The sequence below is a fragment of the Salvia miltiorrhiza genome, chromosome 8, assembly GCF_028751815.1.
Source record: "Salvia miltiorrhiza cultivar Shanhuang (shh) chromosome 8, IMPLAD_Smil_shh, whole genome shotgun sequence".
NCBI lineage: Eukaryota > Viridiplantae > Streptophyta > Magnoliopsida > Lamiales > Lamiaceae > Salvia > Salvia miltiorrhiza.
The window spans coordinates 39,038,273-39,065,269 of record NC_080394.1 but is presented as its reverse complement, the minus strand read 5'-3'; the positions used below and the strand labels follow the sequence as shown (position 1 = coordinate 39,065,269).

General features: G+C 34.3%; 3 protein-coding genes across 9 annotated transcripts; 1 reads left to right on the top strand and 2 right to left on the bottom strand.

Annotated features, from left to right (window-relative positions):
* The first annotated feature begins 8,157 nt into the window (after window positions 1-8,157).
* LOC130996704 (B3 domain-containing protein At2g36080-like) lies at window positions 8,158-12,029 on the top strand. Its single transcript, XM_057922009.1, is given in 4 exon segments — window positions 8,158-9,059; window positions 9,061-9,212; window positions 9,553-9,740; window positions 11,406-12,029. Coding segments are annotated over 4 exon segments (978 nt in total). The 5' UTR covers window positions 8,158-8,463; the 3' UTR covers window positions 11,448-12,029.
* Window positions 12,030-12,245: 216 nt separating this feature from the next.
* LOC130996705 (uncharacterized) lies at window positions 12,246-19,041 on the bottom strand. Of its 7 annotated transcripts, none has more exons than XR_009092746.1 (6): window positions 18,821-19,041; window positions 14,452-14,598; window positions 14,099-14,261; window positions 13,365-13,580; window positions 13,009-13,127; window positions 12,246-12,532 (listed from the first exon to the last, which is right to left on the bottom strand). XR_009092746.1 is itself a non-coding variant. In XM_057922013.1 (5 exons), the coding sequence occupies exons 2-4, from the start codon at window positions 14,587-14,589 to the stop codon at window positions 13,393-13,395; spliced, it is 489 nt and encodes a 162-aa protein (XP_057777996.1). In that variant the 5' UTR covers window positions 14,590-14,598; window positions 18,821-19,038; the 3' UTR covers window positions 12,246-12,532; window positions 13,365-13,392. The 7 variants fall into 7 exon arrangements, 4 of the variants coding, with proteins under 4 accessions (XP_057777996.1, XP_057777995.1, XP_057777993.1 ...); XR_009092744.1 differs by lacking the exon at window positions 18,821-19,041 and adding an exon at window positions 15,543-15,856; XR_009092745.1 differs by lacking the exon at window positions 18,821-19,041 and adding an exon at window positions 14,930-15,833.
* Window positions 19,042-20,215: 1,174 nt separating this feature from the next.
* Window positions 20,216-26,587, bottom strand: LOC130996703 (conserved oligomeric Golgi complex subunit 1). The gene is given in 8 exon segments (XM_057922008.1): window positions 20,216-20,454; window positions 21,159-21,251; window positions 21,253-21,337; window positions 21,546-21,725; window positions 22,333-22,607; window positions 23,225-23,422; window positions 23,710-25,917; window positions 26,281-26,587. Coding segments are annotated over 7 exon segments (3,171 nt in total). The 5' UTR covers window positions 25,912-25,917; window positions 26,281-26,587; the 3' UTR covers window positions 20,216-20,316.
* Between the last annotated feature and the right edge of the window lie 410 nt (window positions 26,588-26,997).

The following is a 26,997-nucleotide window of genomic DNA, read 5'->3' as shown; positions in this document are numbered from 1 at the left end:
CCATCACTTTGAATTTATCAACCTATTATTAGCTAATAAAAGTGAAATTAAATAATAAAAAATAATTATATAATCTAGATTAATTATTAAACTGCGATTATATAATCTAGATTGATGGAATAAAGTTAATAATCACAAAATTAAATTAAAGTATATATATAAAATTGAAATTGAAGAAAATATATATAAGAAATTAAACAAAATTGAAAGTGGGACATAAAGTGTGACATAAAATGTGGTACATTGAATCTCATTACTGTTATTTCATGACACGATATAATTAGGTTGAAGATCAAATATTATAAAATGGCAAATTGGCAACTGAGTTTTTTTTATCGGATAGCGTTATTAATTAGATGCAACTGTTGAAATAGTAATTTTAGTTTAGTAAATAAGTTGTATAATGACAACAGAATATAATTAATCATTTAATAAATATGTAAAGGATAAGTTTGGCCGTGGTTTTAAATGACTTAAATATAAATGAAAGATGAAAAATGAAAAATTCAACCCTAGTTGTGGGCAGGGGCGGAGCCAGACTTCCGATTCGGGGGGTCCAAATGTTTTTATAAAATAAAATTAATAATTAAATTAAAAAGTAAAAATAAATTAAAATAATTATTAACACGATTATAATACCATTTAAATTAAAAAAAAATACACTTTAAACATATTTTCAAGTTCATACAAAACAACTTCAAAAAATTAAAATGGATAAAATTTGGGGTTTTGGCAAATAAAATCATGAACTATTTCAAATTAACAATTTTAACGTAACTTTTGAAATGTGGCGAAGTAAATCACCATCTTTTCAATTTTGACAATTTCGTCCCCCCAATTTTTTTCGATCATCGGATTGTTAACTTGGAGTTTATGTGGATTAGTTCTCCACGTAATATTCATGTTACGATGTATTTTGCAATAAAATTACTAAATATTGAAAATTATGTTGTAAATACAGGATACGGTTCTATAATTTGAAGATTTTTTTAATTGAAATTGTAGGAAACGACGTCGTTTAGACCTCACAAAAACGTCGTCTTTTTACTAATCCACGTAAGTTCCAATTCAACACTCAAAAGTCACGTTAAAATTGTAAATTCGAAATAGTTCGTGATTTTATTTGCCAAAGGCAAAATAACTTTCAATATGCAATTCAAAAAATAAATTTATAGAATTCAATCCAAGCATGATATGCATAGATTAATTATGTGTTCACTTCTTAACTCTAAAGTTTACCTATCAATTACCGTATAAAATAGCTCAATATGATAATGATGTAGATAAAATTATATTTTTTTTATTATTTAATATAAAATTACGAAAATACCCCGAGTATTTTTAAAAATCCCAGGGGGGCCCAGTGACCCCCCTGCCCCACCCCTAGCTCCGCCAATGGTTGTGGGCCTCTTAGCTTCCTCTCCCCCACCCCTCCCCAAATAGTGCCTCCCTTCTCCTCCACCGCTAATCCTACGTGTCATGCACGATTACACGAAGATTCAATCCTCAAAAATCATGTACGTTGTGTTTTGAAATATACTTTAATCAACATATCTTTCTAATAGAGTACTTATACTGTTTTATTAATACTGTAAATTATTGTTATACTTATTTAGAGGTGAAAATAAGGAATAAAAATAGCAAGTCATGTAATGATCTATAATAGAGAATCTGGCAGTATCTGCGAATATCAGCTCGTGATTTGGACCCTTGATGCCTAAGCATGTTTTCTGACTTTTTTGCATAATTAAACGTAACCACCGATTATTTTTGATGAATAGCATGGCGCATGTGACTCCTATTTTAACACACATACACGCCCATATGTGTGTGTGAGAGAGTGAGAGAGTTATTCCCGGTTCCCAACAACCTCTTATGTATTAAATTTTGTTTTCTTGCATTTGTTTGTGTCTATATATAAAAAGTAGTTATTTTATTTTATTATATATACAAATAAAAAGGTAAGCTAAAGCTAAGTCCAAGCTCTGCATGGTTCCGGAATCCACCTGGAATTTGAGTTGGGATTTTGTCTTAATCTCCTACCAAACTTGGTAGCATCGTCAACTCTACCAAAAATCTTCTATGTATTAATTCTATTTCAGTAGTTTCACCGCATTATTCCATATGAATTAGCAAAATGAATATTATTTGAAATGAAGAAGTTGGTACTTGACATAACATAATAGCTAGCTGGATGGATCCAATGAAAATGATAAGACCATAAAATAAATTAGATAGAAGAGATAGGGACAGACAGTGATGAGAGTGCGTGTAATTAATCAAAGGTGACAGAGAAATATGGGGCTCATGGAAATTAAAATTTCAGATTGTGAGGACATAATTCAAACACGAAAACACACAAATAAAATAAAAGCCGGTCTCCTCCCTCGATTTATTGCCTATATATTCCAAAATCTACACACCTTATCTCCTTTTCTAATAATCAATGCATAAATTCTTATTAGAATACCAGATTTTTATTTTTATTTGTTTACATTTTTGTCGACGTAATATAGAGTTATTTGTTCATTATTATCTATCTGATTTTCATAAATTAGGAAAGGTGTCTGTTGCATGTACATGCTGTTGTCACCAGTGACATATAATTTCGTGTTCATATAGTTAAAGAAAGTAATCACCAAGTCCCGCTCAAAGGAAAAAGACAAAATTCCGAAACTTAATATTAAAATGATTAATATATATCAGATTTTACAATTACAAAGTGATTAAATGGACGTAGCTACTTATTTATATTCTAATCGGACCTAAAATATCCACCTCATCAATCTTCTTAATTAGCTTAGGTAATATAAAAATAGGTTAATGATATTTTATGTTTCAAACTTTCAGCGTTCTTTATAAAATATTTCGAACTTTCATTATTTCTTGAAAAAAGCCAAACTTTATGCGTTTTCTACAAAATTCAATGACAAAAGATGACTCATCTCACCGAAAAAGTCTTGAATTATTAACTTGATGGTGTAACATTCACAACTTGACTCCTACCGGTTTGAGAAAAATCATTTTTTGGTCATTGATGAATTTTATATAATGTGACAATTTATAAAAACAACCAAAATTTGAAATATTTTATAGAAAAAATACTAAAAATTAATTTGGGATATAAAACATTATATTAACCCTATAAAAATCATAGTAGGCAGAAGAAATATACATATTCTTAGAAGGTTCTAGGCTAGAAATCAATCCCCTTTATTGTGTGATTAAGTATGCATGACCGTGTGAGTGTGTATTAGTAAAAACAAATTAAATATATAGCAAATTAATAATGAAGTAAAGATTTAGATTAAGATTCAGGTGCAAGTTGCAATGGAAACAATAGAAAGCCAATATTTTAAGTAAGATGATACTCGCATAATAAAAGAAAACAACCACCCGAATTTAAAAATTGTGCGAGGAATGAATAATTGATAGAAGGTGTAATTAAATTTTGAATTGAAGTAGTATAGACAGATCTAGGTCCCCCACCACGAACTATCGCAGCATTATGCTTCAAATTGGGCGAGCATATCCCTTTTCTCAGTTATAGCAAGCGTCTCGACTTTGTAGGTCTTGGGAGTGGGTGTCGATATTTAATTTATTTTAACACACATATATATACATACACGATATTAATATATATGTGTGTGTCTAAATGTTACACATACACTCCAGAACAAGTTTATAGATTTGTTATATATTTACTGAGGGTATTTAAAGCAGTGCGATTTTTCACAATGATATACGCGACATCCCCAAATTTTAAATGGAGAAATATATTGCACCCAAGTTAAATTAATTTAGGCATTATTTTGTACTTGATCAATTTTTCGAAGAGCGTGCATAGCATCGTTAGTCTTAGTACTTCCTCCGTCCCAATATAAATGCCCCATAACTTTTGGGCACCGGTATTAAGAAATATGTAGAAAGTAGATAAAATAGATTGCTGTAAATTATTTAAATATTAGATATAGAGAGAAAATATATTGCCAAAAAAAAGAATGTGACATTTATATAAAGACATCGTCCCATTATAAAAAGTGGAACATTTATATTGGGACGGACGGGATAATATTTAGAACATCCCCAGAGCAACAACTCCTTAGGGGATTTATAGAAAGCAACCTTGCTATGGAGACACTCCCTTCATAATGGGCCCTTTATAAATTTTTCATCCCATTTAAAAAACCGAATTCTAAATAAAACTTAAATTTAAAATTTTTATATAAGATTTAAATTTAATAATCCTAAAAAATATACATTCAAATATAATTTAAAATATCTTAAAAATTAAAATGAGAGGGTTCATTATCGACGTTTCGTGAATTTATAAATAGAATTTATATTTTTCTATATCTTATTTTCTAAAATCGAATATATAGATATAAAGTTAGGTATAGGGAGAATGCTATTTTTTCGTGAGACCTTCCAAGACATTTTTCAAAAATTAAAATAATAAAATCATAATAATATATACTCCCTCCGTTCCATAAAAACATGCATAATATGAGACCTAGGGATGGCAATCTATCCGCGGGTAACGGACATCCGCAAAAACCCGAACCTATTAGGGTGGGTTTGAGAGGCATTTCATATCCACGGATAGTTTCCTAGTTGCAATTCACTATCCATTTAATTCGTGGGTATGGGTTTAGATACTTACTATCCATACCCGCGAAACTCGATTACCCGTAAAAAATACTCGTCAATTACCCATCGTATATCCGTGAAATACCCACAAAATATATTTAAAATATGGGCTTTAAATTTAAATATTAGATATGGGCCATCACATTTTAGATTTAAAATATATTTGAACTATGTTATTTGTGTTTTTTTTTTTTGTATTACATTTGTTATAAATTTATATTTAAATTATGTTTCGCGGGTATCCGGCGGATATTGGGTGGCGGGTATCTGACAGATAGCGGGTGGCGGATACCCGCCCGGATAGCGGGTTCGCGGGTATCCGCGGGTGGCGGGTTTGAATACCATTTGATATCCATTGATAGTTTCGTAGTTAAAAATCACTATCCATTTAGTTCGTGGGTATGAGTATGGATAGTCACTATCCGTACCCGTCGCACCCTATTGTCATCCCTAATGGGACCCCACGAGTTTTAAGATTTTTTTGTAAAGTGCAGTATAAATGAAGAAATGGTCCCACATTGATTATGATGTTTAGTGAGAGAATTATTACTATAAATGGACTATGCATGTTTTTATGGGACGAACGAAAAAGGAAAATTATGCATGTTTTTATGGGACGGAGGGGAGTATTTTTTTAAATTTTGTCGAATTTATTTTTTCCGCACAGTCGCCGCCATAAATATGCATATAATTGAACACAAATATGCATATACACAAACACATACATGTATAACGTTGAATACAAATATGCATATGATTATGTTACTCGTCAGGTGCCTCTCGTCGCTGCTCATATGACGGATCGCATAGTGCGTAACGTTATGTATATATGTATTTATATATATGCATATTTGTGTTCAATTATATGCATAGCACTATGCGATCAATCAGGTGCCTCTCGTTGCTGTTCACTTAAAGGGTCGCATATATAACGTTATGCATATATGTGTTTAGGTATATGCACATTTGTGTTCAGTTATATATGCATAATTATGGCGGCGGCAAGCAGCAGCGAGAGACACCTGAGGGGTCGCATAATAATATGTATATTTATGTGTAACGTTATACATAATGTATATTATGTTCAATTATATACATAATTATGGCAACGGTCGTGCCCAAAAAAAAAAACCGGCAATTTTTTTTAAAATTTTCATAAAAAATTATTCATATTTTACCACTGTGTGTATTTTGCTTTGGAAGGTCTCTGCCACGTGTCACGTTCTTAGTGCGCCACATACACATTGTGTGTTATTCAGATTTGTATCTATATACTATTATAAGGGGTGAAATCTACATGACCATTTCATACACACACACATATATAGGAAATGAGATCCATCATATATTATGAGATGTTAAATTGATTTGTAGGTCTTCATTTAATGTATTATATAACTGATATTAAACTAATTGATTTCTTTTTATTTGGATTCGAATTATAAAGAAAGCAAAATTTTTATTAATTTTTAAAATATCATTATTAATATATTAGCTCGCTCAACTGTTGCTTCGAGCCCCCTATCGAGCCCATCGACTCGGCAATAGTAAGAAGCTAGCTTGTGCGTGGCTCGAGAATGCCGAACAAGCCATATTATAAATGCATCATGCTCTTAGTACTTTATTAATAAACAGATATATAGTACCAATTGTACTAGACTAATAGATTCTTTTCCATTAGAATTTACTTTTTCATCTGACATTAATTCTTTCGTAAATTTGAGTTGAAAAACAGCAATACTTCAAACTAAGTTCGTAATTTAGGTTTTGAGAATGAATCTTGCTCGAGTAATTACAAAAATAAAAGGCCCTCTAGTTAAGAAATACTCCATTTTCATCCATCAAGAGTATACGATAATAACTTGATTTAGCGTTCACAAAAAGTATAATATTTTTCTTTTATGGATATGAATTCATTTTCTCTTTTTAACGACAATCACTCATTTTTATATAATCTCATACTCATTTCAACCACTATCACTCATTTTTACTTAATACATATTTATCAATTACTATTTTTTAAAATTAGTGTCCATCAAAAATCGTAAAAAAAATATTAATATATATTTATCAATTATTTTCTTAATTTTTGTGTTTATTAAAAGTTGTACTCCTTTCTCTATATTGGAGTATATTTTTTGGAGATGGCTGTGGACGGAGGTAATAATAGTATAAAAAGTTGTGTATGGTTGTATACAACTCCTTTCGTTTCCCAGATTTATGCATATTTTTTTTTTTTTGGTACGTCCTCCAAATTTATGCACATTCTATTTTTGAACGCTATCACACACATAATTTTCACAATTTATTTAACAATATTTGTAATGTGAGATTTTTATTGTACTATTAAAACTTTAAATAATTTTTTATTAAAATTTGTGTAGTAATTAATTATGCATATTTATAGGGAGGGAAGGGTAAAAGAAAACAATAAATATATGCTAGCCACATTGTGGCCACCCACAAATTAGTATAATAAGGAAAATCTCGATTTATTTATTTTTATTAATAAAATAGAATTTAGTTATTTTATTATATTCTCTACATTGTACTTATTTTTAATTTTTTTTTTGCATTTTTTAATTTTAATTTATTTTTTAATAAAAATAAAAAAATTACCAAAAAATTGCAAAAAAATAACTACAATATAGAGAATATGATACAATAACTCAATTTTATTTTTATTTTAAAAAATAAATTAAATTATTTTTTATTTAAGTAAATGGTGGGTGTCCCCTATATGGCTAAATAGCATTAGTTAGAAGAAAAAGATTATTTGGAGAGAAAATTGGACATGGTCAAATTAATTATTGTATGATGTCGTATCATGTAATGCACTTCCGCCTAAGAAGGACTAGGCGTTAAATTCCACAACTAAGGTAGCTCAATATTTTAATTCCAAATGTGCTGAAATTAGTTATAATTATTGTAACACAGTAATTATGGTTCCAATTATCGAGTAGCTACGTACTATAAATTATCGTTTTCCCATTCTCGACCAGGTCGTGTTTAAACCGGTATTAAATTTTCTTTCGTAAAACATTGATTAAAGCTTAAGAGATCCACATGCATGAATTATAAAACAATCTAAAGCACTTTTATAATTACGACTAATTTCATATAATTTCCACTAATGATTGCAATTGTGCGAGATATAATATTACCCTTATTTCGTGAGGAACAGCTAATTCGAAAATAGCAAAAAAAAGAAAAGAAAAAAGGATATACAGGGGATTAATTACCTGAGGAGTGGGGGTTTTAGGACCTTAATGTGGGGCCCACCACTCGATCTGTTAGCCAACACAGTAACATGGCAAGTGCCCCAATTTTCCCAAGACATTGAATAGTAGCAGCTTGCTATAAATTTGATGGATTACAAAATAGCAATAATTTACGGTCAAGGAGTGTGGATATTTAATAAATAATATAAAGAGAGTTAAAGTTCTGGCAAATTCAGTTGTTTGCCTACATTATATAATAGCGTGCAGGCCCTCATGACCTAATTTCCGTGTTGCCTTGAAAAGTTACACAGTGGATTGCACTGATTATAATGATTGATTTTCCCAGTCACTCACGCAACTACAACAACCTTAAACAACTACACCCCACCGCCCCCTCCCAACAGATATATACGTACATGCATCTCGTATTTATACACATCTCTCTCTTGAATATTGCAGCTACCGCATTTTTCCACATCGAAACAAAACAATATATACGACGCTTGTGTGTGAGAGAGAAACGAGGCGCCCCACTCTACCTTCCAATCTCTCTCTCTCTCTCTCTACATACGCTTCATAATTAGACGCTAAAATGTCAATAAACCACTTCTCTACAGAGCTTCCAGAAGCCCACTGGTGGTCACACTATACAATGGATCATTCAGCACCTGCCAAAACCTCATCCCCTTACCAGAAACCCTGCATCTCTACCACCGCTAATTCGCACAATTCCGCCGCCGCATTCTACCGCGCCGCGCCAATGTTCTGCAGCCCCGCCCCCGCCTTCGACCTCAACAATGAAGACGACGAGGAGTCGGCGGACGAGCACGCCTCGTCCACATCGGACCACGAAATCCCCAAGGACCGCCTCTTCGAGAAGCCGCTCACGCCCAGCGACGTCGGCAAGCTCAACCGCCTCGTCATACCCAAGCAGCACGCCGAGAAGCATTTCCCCTTGAACGCCAGCGGCGAGTCCGGCGAGAACGGCTTGCTGCTAGGCTTTGAGGACGAGTTGGGCAAATCCTGGCGCTTCCGCTATTCTTATTGGAACAGTAGCCAGAGCTACGTTCTCACCAAGGGCTGGAGCCGCTTCGTCAAGGAGAAGCGCCTCGACGCCGGCGATATTGTCGTCTTCGCGCGCCACCGCGTCGACGCCGGCCGCCTCTTCATTGGCTGGAGGCGGAGGACCCGTCGCCGGCCTGGACGCCGCCGCTGCTCAGCCGGTCGCTAGCGGCTCCGGCGGTGCGTGGAGTAGGGTGATTTATCCAGGTCATCCTTATCAAATCCAACAACAGCCGCCCTCTAATTCTCTGCATTTCCAATCTGAAGGTGTTCATGCAGGTACATTGCACAAACCCTATCTACTTTTCACCATTATCTAATTTTACAACATTAGGTATAAAGAAATAAATTCTACTACGTCTAGTAAAATACATCAATCATACGAAATTCATGTGCAGACAATGGCAGTCATTCATTTTCTACGTCTCTTGTCTGGTATTGGAACTGTGCGACACGCATTGGGCGTGCGTGCCGCACACTTCCCCAAACCAGAAATTAGAGCATGTTCCACAATTCGTTTGGTTTTTGTTTTGCAATTCCTGATCAAATTGAATTTGGCAACATGAGCGTCAATACACGTGGGCATTATTGGTTATTGTATTAACATGAACACGAACAGGGTATCATCAGAAGCAGACATCATCTGCAGGGAGTGGGAATTCCAAGACGCTGAGGTTGTTCGGAGTGAACTTGGAGTGCCAAGCTGACGAATCAGAGGCGTCGACGCCGCTTGGGTCGCCGATGTCGAGCCAGGGTCAAGCCCCCTATCATCATCAACAATATCACTATTATTCAAATAATCACATGGTAACCCAATTATTTTATTAGTAAAGTTACATTTACATTAGACTATGTAGGAATAGGGATGAGATGTCACTGGTCCAATTTCCCAGTTTGATTTTGCTGTTTCCTCTATTGAAACAGATACATGAGCTACAGTAATTTCCTAACATGACTATTGGGTTTACAAATATAAAATATAATATATACTTGTCTGCCTAACCTCCCAGTCCCAGATTAGGTTTTTTACCCTGACTTGGCTGCGTCAGAGATTCATCAACTGTGGTGTTCATTTATGGAATCAATTAATTTATAAGAGTATTACTAATTGAGATAGACTATTAATTGTTTTGTGAATTATGTGGCTACTATTTTATCCCACTTCTTGATTTTTTCAAGAAACTTGAATCTTTCGTTGATACTCGAGAATAAGCATTTAATTTAGTCGCCCCTAGGAAAAGAGAATAGAGTGGGCCAAATATATATATACATGCATATGATATAATAGGTGTCCCCTCCTCCCCACCACCCTACCACTCTTCGATAGAAATATCTTTTAGCTTAATTCGATACATATAACCCTATATACATGGAGAAAAATATGTTGTACTAGCGGTATCTTTTTCATTTTATACATGTATTTTGATTTAATACTTCAAAAATTATTATTGAGATGATTAATTTTATAAATTACATAAAAAATAAAATTGAATTATTTTTCTTGTAGCTTCAAATAATTAATAAAAGAACAAATTGAGCTTTGATTTTTTATGTAATTTATAAGATTAATAATTTCAATAAAGATTTATGAGTTATTAGAATCAAAATAAATTTATAAAACAAAAAAGATAACGATAACATGGCTTAAAGTAATTAGTGCTTACACTAAATAAATATGTAACAAACATTTCTTGTCTCTATATATATGTGTGTGTATGCCCGAGTGATGATGATGAGGAATCGTGTAAAATGGGGAAACTAAATGGGAATGCATTTATATGTGATTGCCAAATCTGCCACGGATTCAAGATTATTTGTATTATCATATCTATTCTGTGGAAAATGTTGCAGCGTGCTTGGTCTGTGGTCCACGGTAAGAAATGGTGGAAGTTAGGCTCATACTTTGAGAAAAACCAATAGATATATACTTGGATTCCCAGGGGGTCAACAAATCTGCCACTTTTATCTCACTAACTAAACCTTGAAAACTTAGGTTCCGTCTACTCTATTATTTTAATTTAGAATCACTAGATAAAGCCAACGGATTACTTTTTTTTATTCTTTCTTTCCCGTTGATTAGAAGACGCGTTTACAGGTAGGATATTCAAGAGGCAACATCAATATGTCGAATTTTTAGTTTGACTCAGGGGTTTTCTTGATTTTTGTTTATATAATTCTTGAGTTAATTATGATAATGATAGTAAATGAGTTGACGTGCAGTAATCTGTGAGCGGGAACCATAAATAGTTATGATTGTCTGAGATATTTGGGTTGAATTAATTACTTGTCCTCCACAACAACCCTATATATATATGACTCCACGCACACGCATATGAGTGTGTGTGTGGTCTGGGTCTGGTCCACCACAGGTATGGGGGTGAATAAGAGGGTTTGCATGCTTATCATCAAAAGACTATCATGTCACAGCTAGCTATGGCTATGCTAATAATGATACCTTTATGGATGCAACAGGATATCAGTTTCTCAGGAGCAGATGTATATCGGCAAGGATAAGATCTCGACGATGTGACGTCCGATATTTGACATTTCTCACAACAAAATTTGGAAAAGGAAAAAGAAAAAAGAAAAGAGAGAGAGATGGAGAAAAAAAGAAAAGAAAAAGATACACTTACATCCCAGATTTCCTTCTCTCACTAGAAATCCTCATAAGCCCCGGGGGGAGATGAGGGATTGGAGGGGGTCCCACTACTCCCACACACAGAGATAGTATTATGTATGGTGGTTGCAATCAAGGAAATGCAGAGTATGGATGGGTTGCAATCGATTGTGGGAATTTGGCTACTGTAGTGATTCTGCCTCCAGATTTTTCATCATGATTACTTTTGGAAATGGATGGATATGGGTGTGGGTGGCAAAGTGGGAAGAGGAGAGCCCCTTATTCAGCTTCAACATCTATTAACATTATTAAATTAAATTTAAACTCCACTGCCCTCTGCCATAACTTCATACCTTTTTTCTTTTTTGGAACGAGATTTATGTATTTTGGTCAGCCTATGTAATTGTGTAATTATTTATAGAAAACTAAAATAGAAACCTAGAACTAGAATCTAATATCAAACCTTTCCTATTTTCCAAGTGCATGTTTCAGCGATTTATATCTTTTCCAAATTGAATTCGAGAATTTCAAATAGACATAATAGTGAGGAGAATTAAATGAGTGAATGACAATTATGGTATGGGAAATGGGTACAGCGTGTTGCAATGTGGAGTCATTTCATGTAAAAGTAAAGTCACTAGAATCAGAGAATGGGAACTACAAGAGGGGAAAACGTGCAGTAGCTGGTGAAACAGTTGGTCAAATTTTGCATGTTATTATCTGGACCCAGAAAATATTAAGAAAACAAGATTTGTCATCTTCAATATAATATCACTGCTAAACTCATGTTTGGTGCTTCTGCAAGTGGGAGGGTTCCAATATATGGCCTAACTTCACCTTGTTAAACCCTTGCATTGTTATATGTCCTACCCAAAACCACATTTTAAAAGCTACACGAGTGCCTTGTTCATGTCATAATCTCGATTTTCCTTTATGAGTCTTCGGTCTTTAGAGCCTCGACATCAACAGCCCTTGCTGGCACCTTGAAATTAAGATGGAAAGGAAAGATAGTGAGAAACACACCAGAATAGCATAATATAATGATTTCAAGTCAAGGGTAATATAGTATGGCCCCATTGATGGAAAAGGGCTCAATTAATCAGCCAGTGCATAAGAACGATCCCTCCAAACAAGTTGCAACAAAGTCTCCAGCAATTAGAGCCTGGATGGACCAGTAGACCATCTAAAAGTGGGGAGACTTATTTCAGTGGCCTCCCCCAGTTGGAGATAGAATGGACCAGTAGACCATTTCAAATAGGGATGAGATTTATTTCAGTGATAAGATAAACGAGACAAGTCACAGGATGATTAAAGTGATTGTCTCCATCTCCACCAAGGAATTACACTTGAAGATATGGAGACTACACCAACTTTCCTTCTTACTTATAAGCCCTAAGTTTTAACATCAGGATAGTGGAACAAATGTCACATAAGACAAGAATGAAAATCATATCTTACCAAAGTCAGAACCAAATGACAGAAATGAGACGTTAAGACTCCTTTCCTAGACCGGCGGTGAAGCCCATTATAGAGGATGCCATAAATCTCCATCCTAAGCTAGCGGACTACCGAGTTCCCTAGATCAGTTCAGTTGACAAAAAGAGATCCTTAAAACCTCTTCAAACTAGATACTCAATAAAGCAATCAAACTCTTTTGTATTGTTCATTTGTCTTCCTTTGTTCTGAGACATCAGATTTTTCATGATTTGTTAGTTTGATATTGCATTCTGATTTACTCAAATACATGTAATTACAGAATCTGACCTTCCAAAGCAATCACTTTAAACCAATTAACATAATGGAGTTTAGCTCACCAAGGCACTCGTGTCATATGAATGAAATTTATCCTTTTGGAGGATCAGGTCCTTGTTGATTTTTGGAATCTTCCTTCTTCTCCATAACCTGCTGTATACCCTCTTGATAACCTTCAATAAAACTTTTAAGTGCATCTCTATAAGCAGAAGCTCTGGTCATGTAAACTCGCTGCAGAGCAGCTCTTAATGTCTCCATTCCTCCCCTTGCAGCCACAGCTATATATTGCATTCAAAATCGCATTAAGAAACTCAGTAATCATCATAAACAAAGTATATATTGCTGTCTTAGAAGCATGATCATGTGCTTTAAATCGACACGCAAACAATTTTTTTTCGAGAGTACCACTTGTCCCTATTCTTCATTAACCATGCTAACAAACAACAACTAATTTAATACATATAAACAAACAGAAAGCACAATACTTGCAAGTTAATAAAATATCATGAGCTAAATAAAGGCACTGCTTATAATGGAAGAAGTGCAAATATATTAAGCACTGAATACTTATACCTTAAGTGATAATCTAATATTATTATCAAAATTGAAGATGTGGGATTATCTTTTTAAGTCTCTATCATATGCAAATATATCTTTCTTTTGTTTCTAAAATTTTAAAGGGATAAAAGTTCCTGCTTCGAGTCAACATGTACACGTGGCTATGAAAAGAGGAAGCTTCTCATCATTCGTGTAAGAGCTACGCTGTTTCGTGAAAACAATAAGCAATACCCCTTACCAAGATCCTCTAGAGTTGACGGCTCCTTCTCTTTCGACGTCCCTTTTTCCCCATTGGTGTTATCTTCATTCTCTGCTTTCCTTTTGTATTCATTTGGCCTGAGTTCTGGGCCTATATCCCTAACCCAGCTTGCAGCATACAGTCTAGATGCTTCCTTCAACACCTATAAAACGATGATTGTAAGGTTATAAACGTCATAATATACGGGTATTATTAAGATGGTAGATTTCATATTGTTTAGGCGATCAAATAGGATTTCATTCCATTGCACGAGACAAAAATCAACAGCATTGTCTACCATAATCATTTCAAACACGAGTGCAAGAAAAAAAATCTTGATTGAGAAAACTAACAAGGTATCGCTCCTTCCAAGTAAGTTTCCGGAACTTTTTGATGTGTGGCGGATCAGGCAACGACGATGGAAATGCTATCTCCTTGAGATCGTGGCGAACATAATCATAAATCTTCCTAGAGACCACTCTCAGCTTCATTCTGGCTAGCTAGAAAAACAATACACAATGCAAACATAAAGTGAGGTTAAATACACTCTTTTTGCACTCACAAACTCTAGTTTTACGGCGATAACTCCTTTCGAGGATGGGATGATAATGAGTCTAATAAAATGGACTCGATACTTAACTACCTACAACTTCCATTTCGTTCAGGCATTTAATCGAGCATGTGGTAAACAATAAACAGATTCAACATGTGTAGCATAGACAAACCTAATACCACTAATTTCCAGAAATTGTGGCAATAAAAGGCATCTTCAACATCGAGAAATAATGCAAAATCTATAGCAAAATCTGGGTTTTGATAAATGTAAATCACCTTTCTTTGTCGTCAGTTTTGAGGAAACTTGCGCTTTTTATTAGTAACTCAAATGGTAAATGAAGAGCATTTGAGTGAATATGAAAACATAAAGGGTGGATACATCCACCTCCTCGCTCAATATACCATACAACTTTTTAGAATTTATGTATACATAATCGTAAATTAGTTGGGTTTGATTATTTTATTTATGTTGGGCTTATCTATATATCTATATATCTATATATTATATGAAAACACAGTTTTACAGTTTTATATTTTCCTGGTAAAAATTTTGACAGTTTTTTCCTCCAAAATTTTAAATAAACGTGATTTCAACAACAATTTCAAAATTTTAAATAAACGTGATTTCAACAACAATTTCACTCATAAACATGGATTTCAGCCATCAAACCAACAAAATTAACTCAATGTCTTCACCATAAAAATGAAATAAAAAAATATAAAGAAAATGAAAAAATGAAAACTTCAATCGAAGAGTTCTGAATATGCAGTTGTTCTCTTTCTTAATCAAAGAGAAAATGAAAAAATTGAGAACTTCAATCGAAGACAAAATGAAAAAAATGAGAATTTCAATAGAAGGTAATTGTCACGCCCAGATTTTAGAAAAAACCTTGAATTGAATGCGAGGTGGCTAAATCAGTGGGGATAAACAGAGTCGGCGGCGTGCTGTTGCAGCAACAGAGCAGTGGAGCACGACGTTAAATGGCGGATATCGCCGGAAAATTCTTTAACGTCTATCGCCGGAAAATTCGTAAAGCAAGACAGAGGGCGTGAGGCTAGGGAGATGATGGTGTGCACGTCAGCGGCGGCGACAATTGCTGAATGACAGTCCGAGAGAGAGCAGTGAGCGGTTTGTGGGCTTGAGTGAACAAAAATGAGAGAAGGGTTTGGGATGGGCCTATTTTGAAAATGAAGAGTCCAAGAGTGGACTATTTTTAATTAACTCATAATTAATGGACTAATATTACTAAAACAAACTGGGCCCAAATTAACTAAAATAATCAAAATTTTAGCTTTCTTAAGTTACATGATGCATTACAAAATTTAGCAAATATATGAATAATAACATTAATAATATAAAGTTATATGATTTAAAATATAATTATATGAAATTAAAGATTAAAAATTTTTGTGGCTTAACATATAATTTGAGAAAATAAAATATATAGACATGATTAAAAAATAGAAAAAGTAAATGAAAAGAAAATATATAAAAAGTGTTATTTCGAGATTGAGTTTGGTGTAAAAGGAGATGGCCTAAGAGCATTTTTAGCCCTATTGTTCAATAGTGTTACAAATCGCATTATACGTTTGGATTCAATTTTCTAGCTGACACAATGTTCACAAACGCATTCAACTTTTTTTTCTTCTTCTAAAAGTTGCAAAATAAAGCTTAAAGATATAAGAATTAGATTAGAATATATATATATATATATATATATATATATATATAGGGGGCGGTTATTCAATAAACCACCTTTATTTTAAGAATTACGAACCAGCAAAATGCATGAATTTTATGTATAACACGCATGAATAAACTGTATAAAGGCATGAATTGCGAAAAATAATTTTTTGCTACCTTTGGGATTCGAACTCAGGACCATGAATTTATCCAACAAGGTGATGAATCAACCGTAGATCTTGATGATCTAAGGGCTGAAATTGGTTCCTAATTTATATTTTAAGAAGCGTTCTTATTTTAGCCTTCCCCTATATATATATATATATATATATATATATATATATATAGGGTGTGGTTCTAGAGAGAACTACATTATTTGTGAGAACGGGAGAACCATCAAATCTAATGCATTCACTGTAAAAATTAATGCATTCGCTGTTAAAATTAATGCACTTAAAAAAATAAAAAAAATTGCTCCCTTCAGGATTCGAACCCAGGATCTGCATTCATCCAACAAGATGATGTATCCACCGTAGATCTTGATGATCGAATGGCTGAAAATGGTTCTCCGTTCTTTTTTTATTTATGGTTCTTTCCTGAACCTCTCCCTATATATATATATATATATATATATATATATATAGGGCTGAGCTAAAATAAAAATACATTGAGAAGAAGAAGAAGAAAAAGAAGCACACAAAAATGATTAAAAAAGTAGGAATTTTTAAATATTTAGTTTTATATTGTTATTGGATATATATATTTAAAACATTGTTATTGGATAATTAGTGTGTGCTATAAGACGAAACAAATTTATATATTTAATTTTGTGTTAATAATGAAAATTAGTCATTCTAATTTGTAATAGAAACATATCCATTCTTTTTATAATGTATATAAAAACTACTCATTGTTATTTATTCCCATCAATACATATGATGTGTTTCTTCTATAATTAGAAAAGAAAACAAAAACATGTTGAAAATTAAGAGATAAACTTTTGAAGATAATAAAAAGTGAAAATATAGCTCAAATAAATTATGTAATATCACTAATTTATTTAGATAATTTAAATAGCACTTACAAATGAAAACATTTATAGTACATATTTTTTATAGAGTAGATAAATCTAAAATCACAAAATTAAATACATAACATATGAATACAACACATGCATGTAAATGAGTTTTTTTTTTAAATATATATGTAACTTTATATTGTATTTATCTCAGTATTATTTATAATATATTTAAGTTATTTGATAGTTATAATATCACACTTTATAATTATATAGTTTTAAATGTCACATCCGTGCATCGCACGGGTGAGTATACTAGTATTATATAAAAACACAGTTTCTAACGGCAATATTTTCCCGACAATTTTTTTTGACAATTTTTCCTCTCTAAATTTTCGGAGCTTTTCAACCTAACATGTACAGTTTCTCACAATTTTTCTCTCTTTTAAAATAAAATAGTATTTAAATTAACATAAATTATTTTTTGTTATCAGCTCGAACTCATAAATAATGGAAATTTTAAATAATTTAAATTTTTGTAAGTTATAAAATATATCATGGGCAGGTTTTGTATAAACTAGTTTATTAGTATAAACTAGTTTGGTAAACTAGTTTACATACTAGTTTATTAGAGTATAAACTAGTTTGGTAATTTACTTCAATATTTCAATATAATACTTCATCCGTCCCATGAAAACATGCATAATTTTTTTTTTTTCGTTCGTCCTATGAAAACATGCATATTCCATTTAGGGATGTCAATCGGCAAGTTTTAACTGGACCGATTCGGAAACGATTACCCATTAAGCTATAAAATAACGGTTTTGGTTCTGGTTCTAGATTCAACTCGCTAAGACCCAGAACTTAATCTGTCCATTCGACCCGTTTGTTTCAGGTCCGGTCCGACCCATAATTTTTTTTTTTTCGAATCCGGTCCGACCCAATCATAAACATTTTTTATTTAGTTTTTAAATTCGAGTCAGGTTCAAAAGTAAACCAAATCTCTTTCTCTTTTTATTTCATTCTGCTCTTTTTTTAAAACATATATATTTTCTATTGTTTTCTGTTTGAAGCCAATATTTAAAAGTATAATCTGATCTCTTTGGCTAATAATTAAAGTATAGGAAAATTACACAATTAAGACCGCAATGAGTTCTCTTTCCACTGATTAATAGGTGTTACCATGAATATTACGGAAACTAACTAATTAATCCCCTCTCAATATTTAACAAATAAGTCATTTAAAAAAAAGAAAATAAGAGAATGATTTAACATATAGTGTTTGAATCAATTAGCTAAAAAAGTCTCTAATATTGAGAAATCAATTAATTAATCCAACTGTAGCAAATAACATTCATTACAAACTGACAGAATAATTCCAATATTGAAAATCCACACTACGGCGCTGAAAAATGAAAATTGTGGAGTCGAATTAAACATAAGGGGAGAAGAGAGGGAAATTTACCTTTACAAAAAGTGATTAAACAAAAAACTGAAGAAGCAGGTAGATTCAGCGGCGGCAGAAGCTGCGAGCATCGACGATGGTGGCGCTCGGCGGCGGTAGAATGGGTGTATCAAAGTTCTCTGTCGAAGACGGCGGAAGAACACATTCAAATCCAGCTTCTGGGTTTGGTAATTCATTATCCAAAACACAACCCGCCGAGTGAGCAATGGGTATTAATTGGGCCTTTTTTGGGTTTGGTAATGGTTAGTATCGGGTCCATGAATATTATCAGGCCCACACCTAATTAATCTATCGGACCAATTTTATTTTATCCCAATGGTTCGGTCTGATCCGGATTCAATAGGCAATGGATCGGTTAACGGTTCTGGTCCGTTGTCATCCCTAGCTGAATACATACACCTCATCTCAATATACCATACAACTTTTTAGATTGCTTCTACCCACTCCGCTTGTTCGAATTTATGTATACAGCCACCTCATCTCATATTTAGTCGGGTTTCATTATTTGATTTATGTTGGGCTTATCTATATATTTAATATAAACTAAATTATAGGTTGGTAATTTACTTAAATATATTTAAATATAATATATAATTTGGATATTATAAATAATCAATGTAATAGAAAAATGTCAATAATTATGAGTGATGCGTGTAGTGTGTTCCACAATATTGAAAATTTAGCCAATTGTTTAAAAAATAAATAAATAACATTTGTCGTTGATCCATAATTGTGAGTGATGTGTGTTCCACAATATTGGAATTTTAACTTTATTGTTTGAAAAAAAAGGTACTTTGCGCCCAAGTAAACTGCTTGTAGTATCTAAAAACTCTTTATTGTAATTTGTAAAACTAAAAGAGCGAAACATTTTGATTCGTTATTCTTCTTTCTCAATGTCTATTACGGTGAAATCAATAACCGTTCCCTACATACATATATCGAATTCAATAAAACAAATGATACATCATCACTAATAGTTGCATTTAAACTAATTAATACAAAAATGATATGTTGATCATGTAATATGTTGAACCCTCTCATAATAGAATAACAATCTCCATTTTGGATTCGCAAAGGCTCTGTAGATACAAAAATAATACTCCCTCCGTCCACGAAATGAGTACCCATTTGTGGACGGCACGGGTTTTAAGAAATGTATGGAGTGTAGTGTGAATAATTTAAGGGTCCCACTTTTTGAGTGTATTAATTAAAGAAATGTGTGGGGTACACTTGCCAAAAAGGGAAATGGGTACTCATTTCGTGGACGGACGAAAAAGGAAATATGGGTACTCATTTCGTGGACGGAGGGAGTATGTTAATTTTCTATGGAAAATAAATTATGTAATACTACTATGTTGAACCCTCTCTTCATGGAATAGTAACATCAGATCAGACACTGAAATGATTTATAGTTTGATGACTAACCAGAAATTGGCAACTCCATACACAAATCTGATTAGCTTTATGGTGTTCTCCAAGTAATAGGTAAAATCTAGTCAAGAATCTGATCTGCCAGCAGTGAAGGATGAAAGTAGCCCAGCAGCTTGAGCAGGTAACATGTCACCAAACCTTCCCACTTGCCCATCTGTTAGTATTGATCCAAGCCTTATGCTCTCACCAAATCTGCTACCAACCTGAAAAATTCAACACAAATTTCTTCAGCTCCTCCGACACCAAACCAGTTCTAATGAATCGAAATCTTAGGCCAACCACGAAAATAAAAAAGCAATATGATCAGCAAAAGAAGAGTTCCTTGACCCTCAAGCAGAGAACATATTAACATTGTGTGGCAAAAAAAAGGAAGTTGATAGAGAAGAGTTATTAGAAATGTCTCATAGCAAGAAATCTCATCAGATAATTACTGTGAAATTGAAGTGTTGTACATGTATAGCAGATAGTAAAAAGTTAACATAGAGAGCCAGCTCAAGTTCACAGCACAAGAAATGTAAATACAGCGACTTCTAGGGTAAGTTTCCATCAAACCAGTGTCCTATATTCATAGCTGCAGAAAGAAGTTTTGAAAATCTAAGACTTGCAACTTATATCATTTCTTTTTTTTGAGAATTGCAACTTATCATTTTTATAAAGAGCAACTGCTGTCAGTCCATCAGTAAGTGCCTAGTCTAGCCTCTAGATGAATGGAGGCATCTAGAAAAAGTCTGCTCTTTTTTTATAAATATTCAAAGTGACTAGTGAGAAAATTTAACTTTTCATTATAAGGTCCAAATGACCAAAAACTATTACAACTCAATTGAAACCACGGGGAATGTTGGCATGGCACTACGATACCAAAACATGAAATTATCCAAGACTAGGCACTAAGGATTAGAAACTGCACCTGCATGAAGGACTTCAAAAATGGCGCAGCCACCCCCAAACTCGAGTCATCCTCTACATCACTTTTCCGGGTTATATCATCATTTGTGAAACTTCTTCCAGGAATTTCTCGAGTAAACATCGTCCGTAGATGTTGATGTTGATGTCCTCGCAGCGTTCCTTGCAGACAGTGCTGGAGCACTGTATAAAATACAAAGCTTAGGAACATTCAGTAAAACACTTGGTAATGGAAATATTAAATTGGAAACTAGAATGCAACAAGAGCAAATAAAAATTAAATTCCTACGAGTCAAAAGTAAAGTTGGTTCCATAGAAAACGAATGTTGATGCAAATGCATCTATGAACATGGACGAGTAAATTATTCTCAAGAAAGATAATGTTGATCACCTGATAGGAAGATATTTGAAACGAGGTACTGTGGAGCAGCGCATTATATTTGATTCTGAATTGGTAGGGAGCTTTTGCACAGTGTCCATATGCATCCTATTAAGTTGCACAAAGAATCCAAAGAGGACGGCGTGCCTAAGGTATGCCTGTCTCTCATTCTCCCACAGATATGGCTCATACCTTAGACATATTCAAATAATTTCAGTAAGATTGGCAGATATCATTAACAGGTATAAATTACAAATCGAAATACTCAAGTGTGGGAGAAACAAAACATCATCATCCTGGTCCTAAGAAGTACTAAATAGCAAGCATCAGCTTCTCGTGCACATAGCAATTTCAACTGCACAAGCATGGCAATAATCAAGAAACTGCAAAATGATACGATATATTTCCTAATCCCCACTATAAAACCACCTCTGCTTAACTTTATAACTGCGGTTCTCTAAACCCCGCTACATTTAGCTTTTTATAGAGTTATTTTATTCTTTAGGGGGTCAAACCAAACATAAGTACGTACACAGGAATATCTAAATGATAAATTTACCAATAGCCCTACACATAAAATGATGTCATGAACTCTTGTTTTGTCTACCAAGAGAAGAACAGATTCTTCTATCATCATTGTTTAATGGCATAGATTTTATAAATAAATAAAAATGTTTCCTTCAATGTAGTATTTCAATGTGAGTATTATTATGACCACAAGGGATAAGCAACAATTCAATCAACCACTGGATAAGTTTAAGGAGATCCCTCAAAAAGAAATCTTATTCCTACAACTTACGTGAGCCAGTCTATGGGATCCAGCCTCTGAGAAAGGCGGTTCACCAACTGTTTTGTATGTTCTGATACAACTGAATTGACTTGTGGTGCTCTTTGCTTCCTTCTAAAAGGAGTTTTTGCAGTTTCAGAAAACACTTCGTTTGGATTCAGATTACCGCCAGACAGAATATCAGCAGCAAATTTCAAATCAAATAAAACTTGTAGAACACCTTTCTCTGAAACTTGAGACCCACGACCTTCTTCAGCTAACAGAAAATCCTCATAAATCCTAACAACCTAAGCAAGAGTAATGAAAGTTATAACAATGCCAGCCCAGTAATAAGAATCAAAAAACTAATTAGATAATCCTCTGTCCACAAAAAATAGTCCAAGAAGGGGACGACACGGGTTTTAATAAAAATAGTTAGTGTATTGTGAGTGGAAAAAGGATCACATTTAAAAAGTAGTGTTAATAATGATAATTAATTGTATTGTGAGTGGAGATAAGGGCCCACCATGTGATAGAAATTTTCCAAAAATGGAAAGGGACTAATTTTTGTGGACGTCCCAAAATGGCAAAAAGGGGATATTTTTTGTGGACGGAGGGTGTATCATTTAGGAAGCAGATGTGTGTTGCTTTGCAGATGAACATAGAGAAACCAGTCTGATCAGAAATAGCACAAGTTTTTGTATTCAGATGATGAAAAGAACAGGCCTGAGACTGCAGTGAACTGTTGCGCATCAATTGAGTAACATCTTCAACAAAAATGATACATACGGTTCTCCTACAAATATTTAGAGCCAGTCCTCTTTTCCCCCTCAAAGAAAAAATTAGGTTTTTACAAGGCAAAAACTCGAAGTTACATTACAAAGCGCCCCCACATATATAGCCTCACAAAAGAGTCACTGCATACCTTATCAAATAGCCTTCTCGCGAAGTTCTGAAGAATTGGCTTATCAAGTACATGGCCACCAACACGATGAATCTCTTCACATGCATAAAATAAGATCGATGTCACATACAAAGAAGGCATTGAAGGGAGAGATATCTTCATCTCAGACTGGCTTTCAGTTGATTGTTCTTGCTGCTTAACTACAGTCTCCTCCCAACCCTGCCCAATAATTAGAAATAATTTAGAACATCAAATTACTTCATAAGTTGTATCTTTCAGAGAAAAATGTTACTTTGAATTACAGGTTTTGAAATGTTAAAAGATGGGTTTTTGCAATGCAGATTCACATAAGCCCCATCACTATAACTATAAGAGATGTAATTGCTCAAGGGTACTCAGCAGAGTTATATGATCCTGGTCCACAGTAATTACTGAGAAATAAGAAGCAGTTAACCTCCCATTGCATAGGACGACCAGAGGATAAGGTTTCAAACAAAGTCACTTACTCTGACTGGAGCATTTGATGACAAAGCATCATCCCCCTTGAGGTTTCTTGAAAATATAGTTGAAAGTTCGTCAGAAACCCATGATATCCACAGATTGTAAGCTCTAATACAAAGATCTTGGTTTGTCTGTCGTAATTCTTGAAGTTGTGAACTCAACTTATCATCTGTTCCAAATAAAGCAGTCGCTACCAGAGAGGTCTGTTTCCTGCTGGAATCAGGAGTTCTTCTTCCAGGAGTATCCATCACTTCTGAGTCAGTAGCCACCCTAGTATGTTTCAATCCGATGTGGGATGGACTAGAGACAGCAGTCATTACTTCACCTATCCATGACCTAGGTGAACCAAGTATCACAGGGATATGTTTAGCATGCTTCTGAAATGCAAAGAGAAGTCTCCCAATAAATAATGATCTCTCAACAAGTATAGCAGGAGAAAGTTTGGAAGCATCATCTTTATTTTTATTTTCTAGGTCACTATATAGGCAGTCGAGCTCATTCTTCAGTTGCATTAGTATGGTTGAAAGGCTTTCATAACACTTGTTCTGTACATAAGGTGACAAATCCTTTAATCTACGGTGTGCATTAGGGGACTCAAGGAAACTTAAGAGATCCTGTAGAACATTTTGACAGCAATTATCAACAGCAACTTTTATCCGGCTGACTTCTGGACCAAAATAAGTGCTGAGACAGCTGTGGAAATCACTTTCTTGGGGCTGGTGTGATTTGGAGCCCGGAATAGAGCCTAGCTTTCTACCATTTGGCGTCATGAACCAAATCCCACCACCATGTTGGAATTTATTCAAGTAATCTTGAGAATCAGCATGATCAGCAGTAGGTTTTGCTATTGCTTGGACAGACTCCACGACATCAACAACCCCACTTAATTCATTAAATCGCAAGTCTATGATCCCTTTCATCCTCTGAACAAAAGCATGTTCAAATATGTCATCCCATATATCCGAATCTTCACCTAATACAAGCTCACGTGTCCTTTTCCATGGTAACTCAATTTCAGACCCAAAAACACTCTTCAGCCACTCTAAACTGCCTTCCAAAACCTGCTTACCATCCATTGTCTCCCTTATCAACTTCTCAGCCAATGAGAGGTCATAACCACTGCCAATTACATCAATCAAGTACCTTCCGTTAATCTTGCTCGTGATCTCCTTCCCACAATTTCTCAGCCAATCAGAACAAGTGCTGGAAACAAAATCTCGGCCAAGCAATATCATGCTCGACTCCAGCTTATCCTTGAATAAATTCCACAGTTTAACTTCCTCATCGGGGTTTGGTATGCCCCCAAACAACTGAGAAGCAGGCGGGGTATCCAGAATGGTTTTATAGAACAAAGGCATATCATTTAATACTTGCAAGAACAATTCTCCGACTTGGCATATAGTAATCTGAATTATCCTTAGAATATAACAGAAGACAGAAATTACTTCAGAACTATCAGCATTGGCATCACGACAACATGAACTTAACTTCTGTGACATGATTGATTTTCTTGAATCTATGAACAGAGTTAAAACCTGCTTTGGTGTCAGGTCATCTATGATAGCAATAGCAGCCAGTGCATCAGCAAAGGCTCGAATCCCTAGATCCCCGCTCTGATCCAACAATCTCTCACGACCCCTCTGAGAAATCTGAACCTTGAAGCCTTCTACTATTTGCCACTGGTGCTGCAACAGAGGGAAAGTGGAAAGAATATTCTTCTTTTCCTTAGAGTTTAGCAAGTTGAAATGCACGTGTTTTGCTCGGATGTATCTGGCAGATGATTCGAGGAACATTGATTCATCAAGGCAACCCCAAATGTTTTCTGGGGTGTCCACAAGGTACTTCACACGGCAGGCAATTCCATAATCATGGGCTCCCACAGGCTTAAGAGAGTCACGCGGTGACCTTGGAACATCAGAGGAAGACAGAGAGTAGAGGATGGAATCGTGGATGGCCGATATATTTGCAGCAATGGACTCACCAGTGGACTTCATGGCAACAATGGAATCAGCAGAATCAATAAGATCTCGGTAGCGGTTGCCAACCAATTGGCGGAGCTCCTCGCTCTTCTCCTGGATCTGCTTTCTGGTGGTCGCCTCCACATTTCGGATTTCCGAAATGGGCTTCATCCGGAACAAAGACTCAGCATCCTGATTCCAAGGAACACCACCGGTAGCAAGGCGGCTCTGGGTGGGTGTAGTGGCCATTGTTGCCTAGAAATGGACAGCTGAACTTATTCTCCACACTCGAAAATATCAACTAGATGGATACGCAATAATAAAAACAATAAAAGCCCAAATTCATCACAACTCTCAAGAAATCTCTTAAACTATACACTGTTCACTGCAGATTAACCTACGTGCAATTGCTAAAACAAACTTATCATCCTGAAGATCATGTTTAAGATGAAGAATTCGGACAAACTTACAGAATAATAAGATTTCAGGGTTTAACCCTGCACTGAGTGCCACCGACCTGTTAAAAAAAACAAAAAGGAGCGACGACAAATTGAATACAATTCCTAAATCTAAAAGAGACGCGAAGCAATTTGATGAAAGGGATGAAACTGAACCTACAATTTGAAATTGGCGGGTCCTGACCAGCCGAATTTCTCCGATCAAGAGATCGGCAATAAGCGGGCAGAAATTGGATCCAGCAGCTACCGCACCAATGGCATTACGATCAAGAGAGGAGGAAGGAGTGGATGAGTTATTGGTGTTACAAGTAAAACAGAGCAATTAAAATTCTTAGCTTGGTAAAAAATATTAGATTGACTGAGTTAGGAAGAGAAGAAGAAGATAAATTACAGTATGAGTTTGCTGTTTCGTCTCGAGCCTATTGGTATTTGGGTTCGCTTGCTTTTCAAGTACCATATTGTCTTCGTTTTCATTTTCTTTCGATTTTTCTTCGTTAAATGCTTTTAAAAACATTCAAATTGTACAAGCACTTTCATTATATTAGAGTAGAACAACTTTTTTTTATCAGTATAAATTAACAATATTAAATAAATAAATTTAAAAATCGCACCACATGAGATTCGAACCCAAAATCTTTGGCCTTAGGTATTAACCTCTTTAACCTTTTATACAAGCACTTACATTATATTAGAGTCGAACTTTTTTTTATATATATTATAAATTATATAAGTAAATAATTTTTTTTAAAAAAAATAATGTGCTTTCATTATATTAGAGTCGAACCTTTTTTATATATATTATAAATTATATAAATAAATAAAGATTTTTTTTAAAATTGCGCGACGAAGGACTCGAACCTAGGTTCTCAGGTCTTGA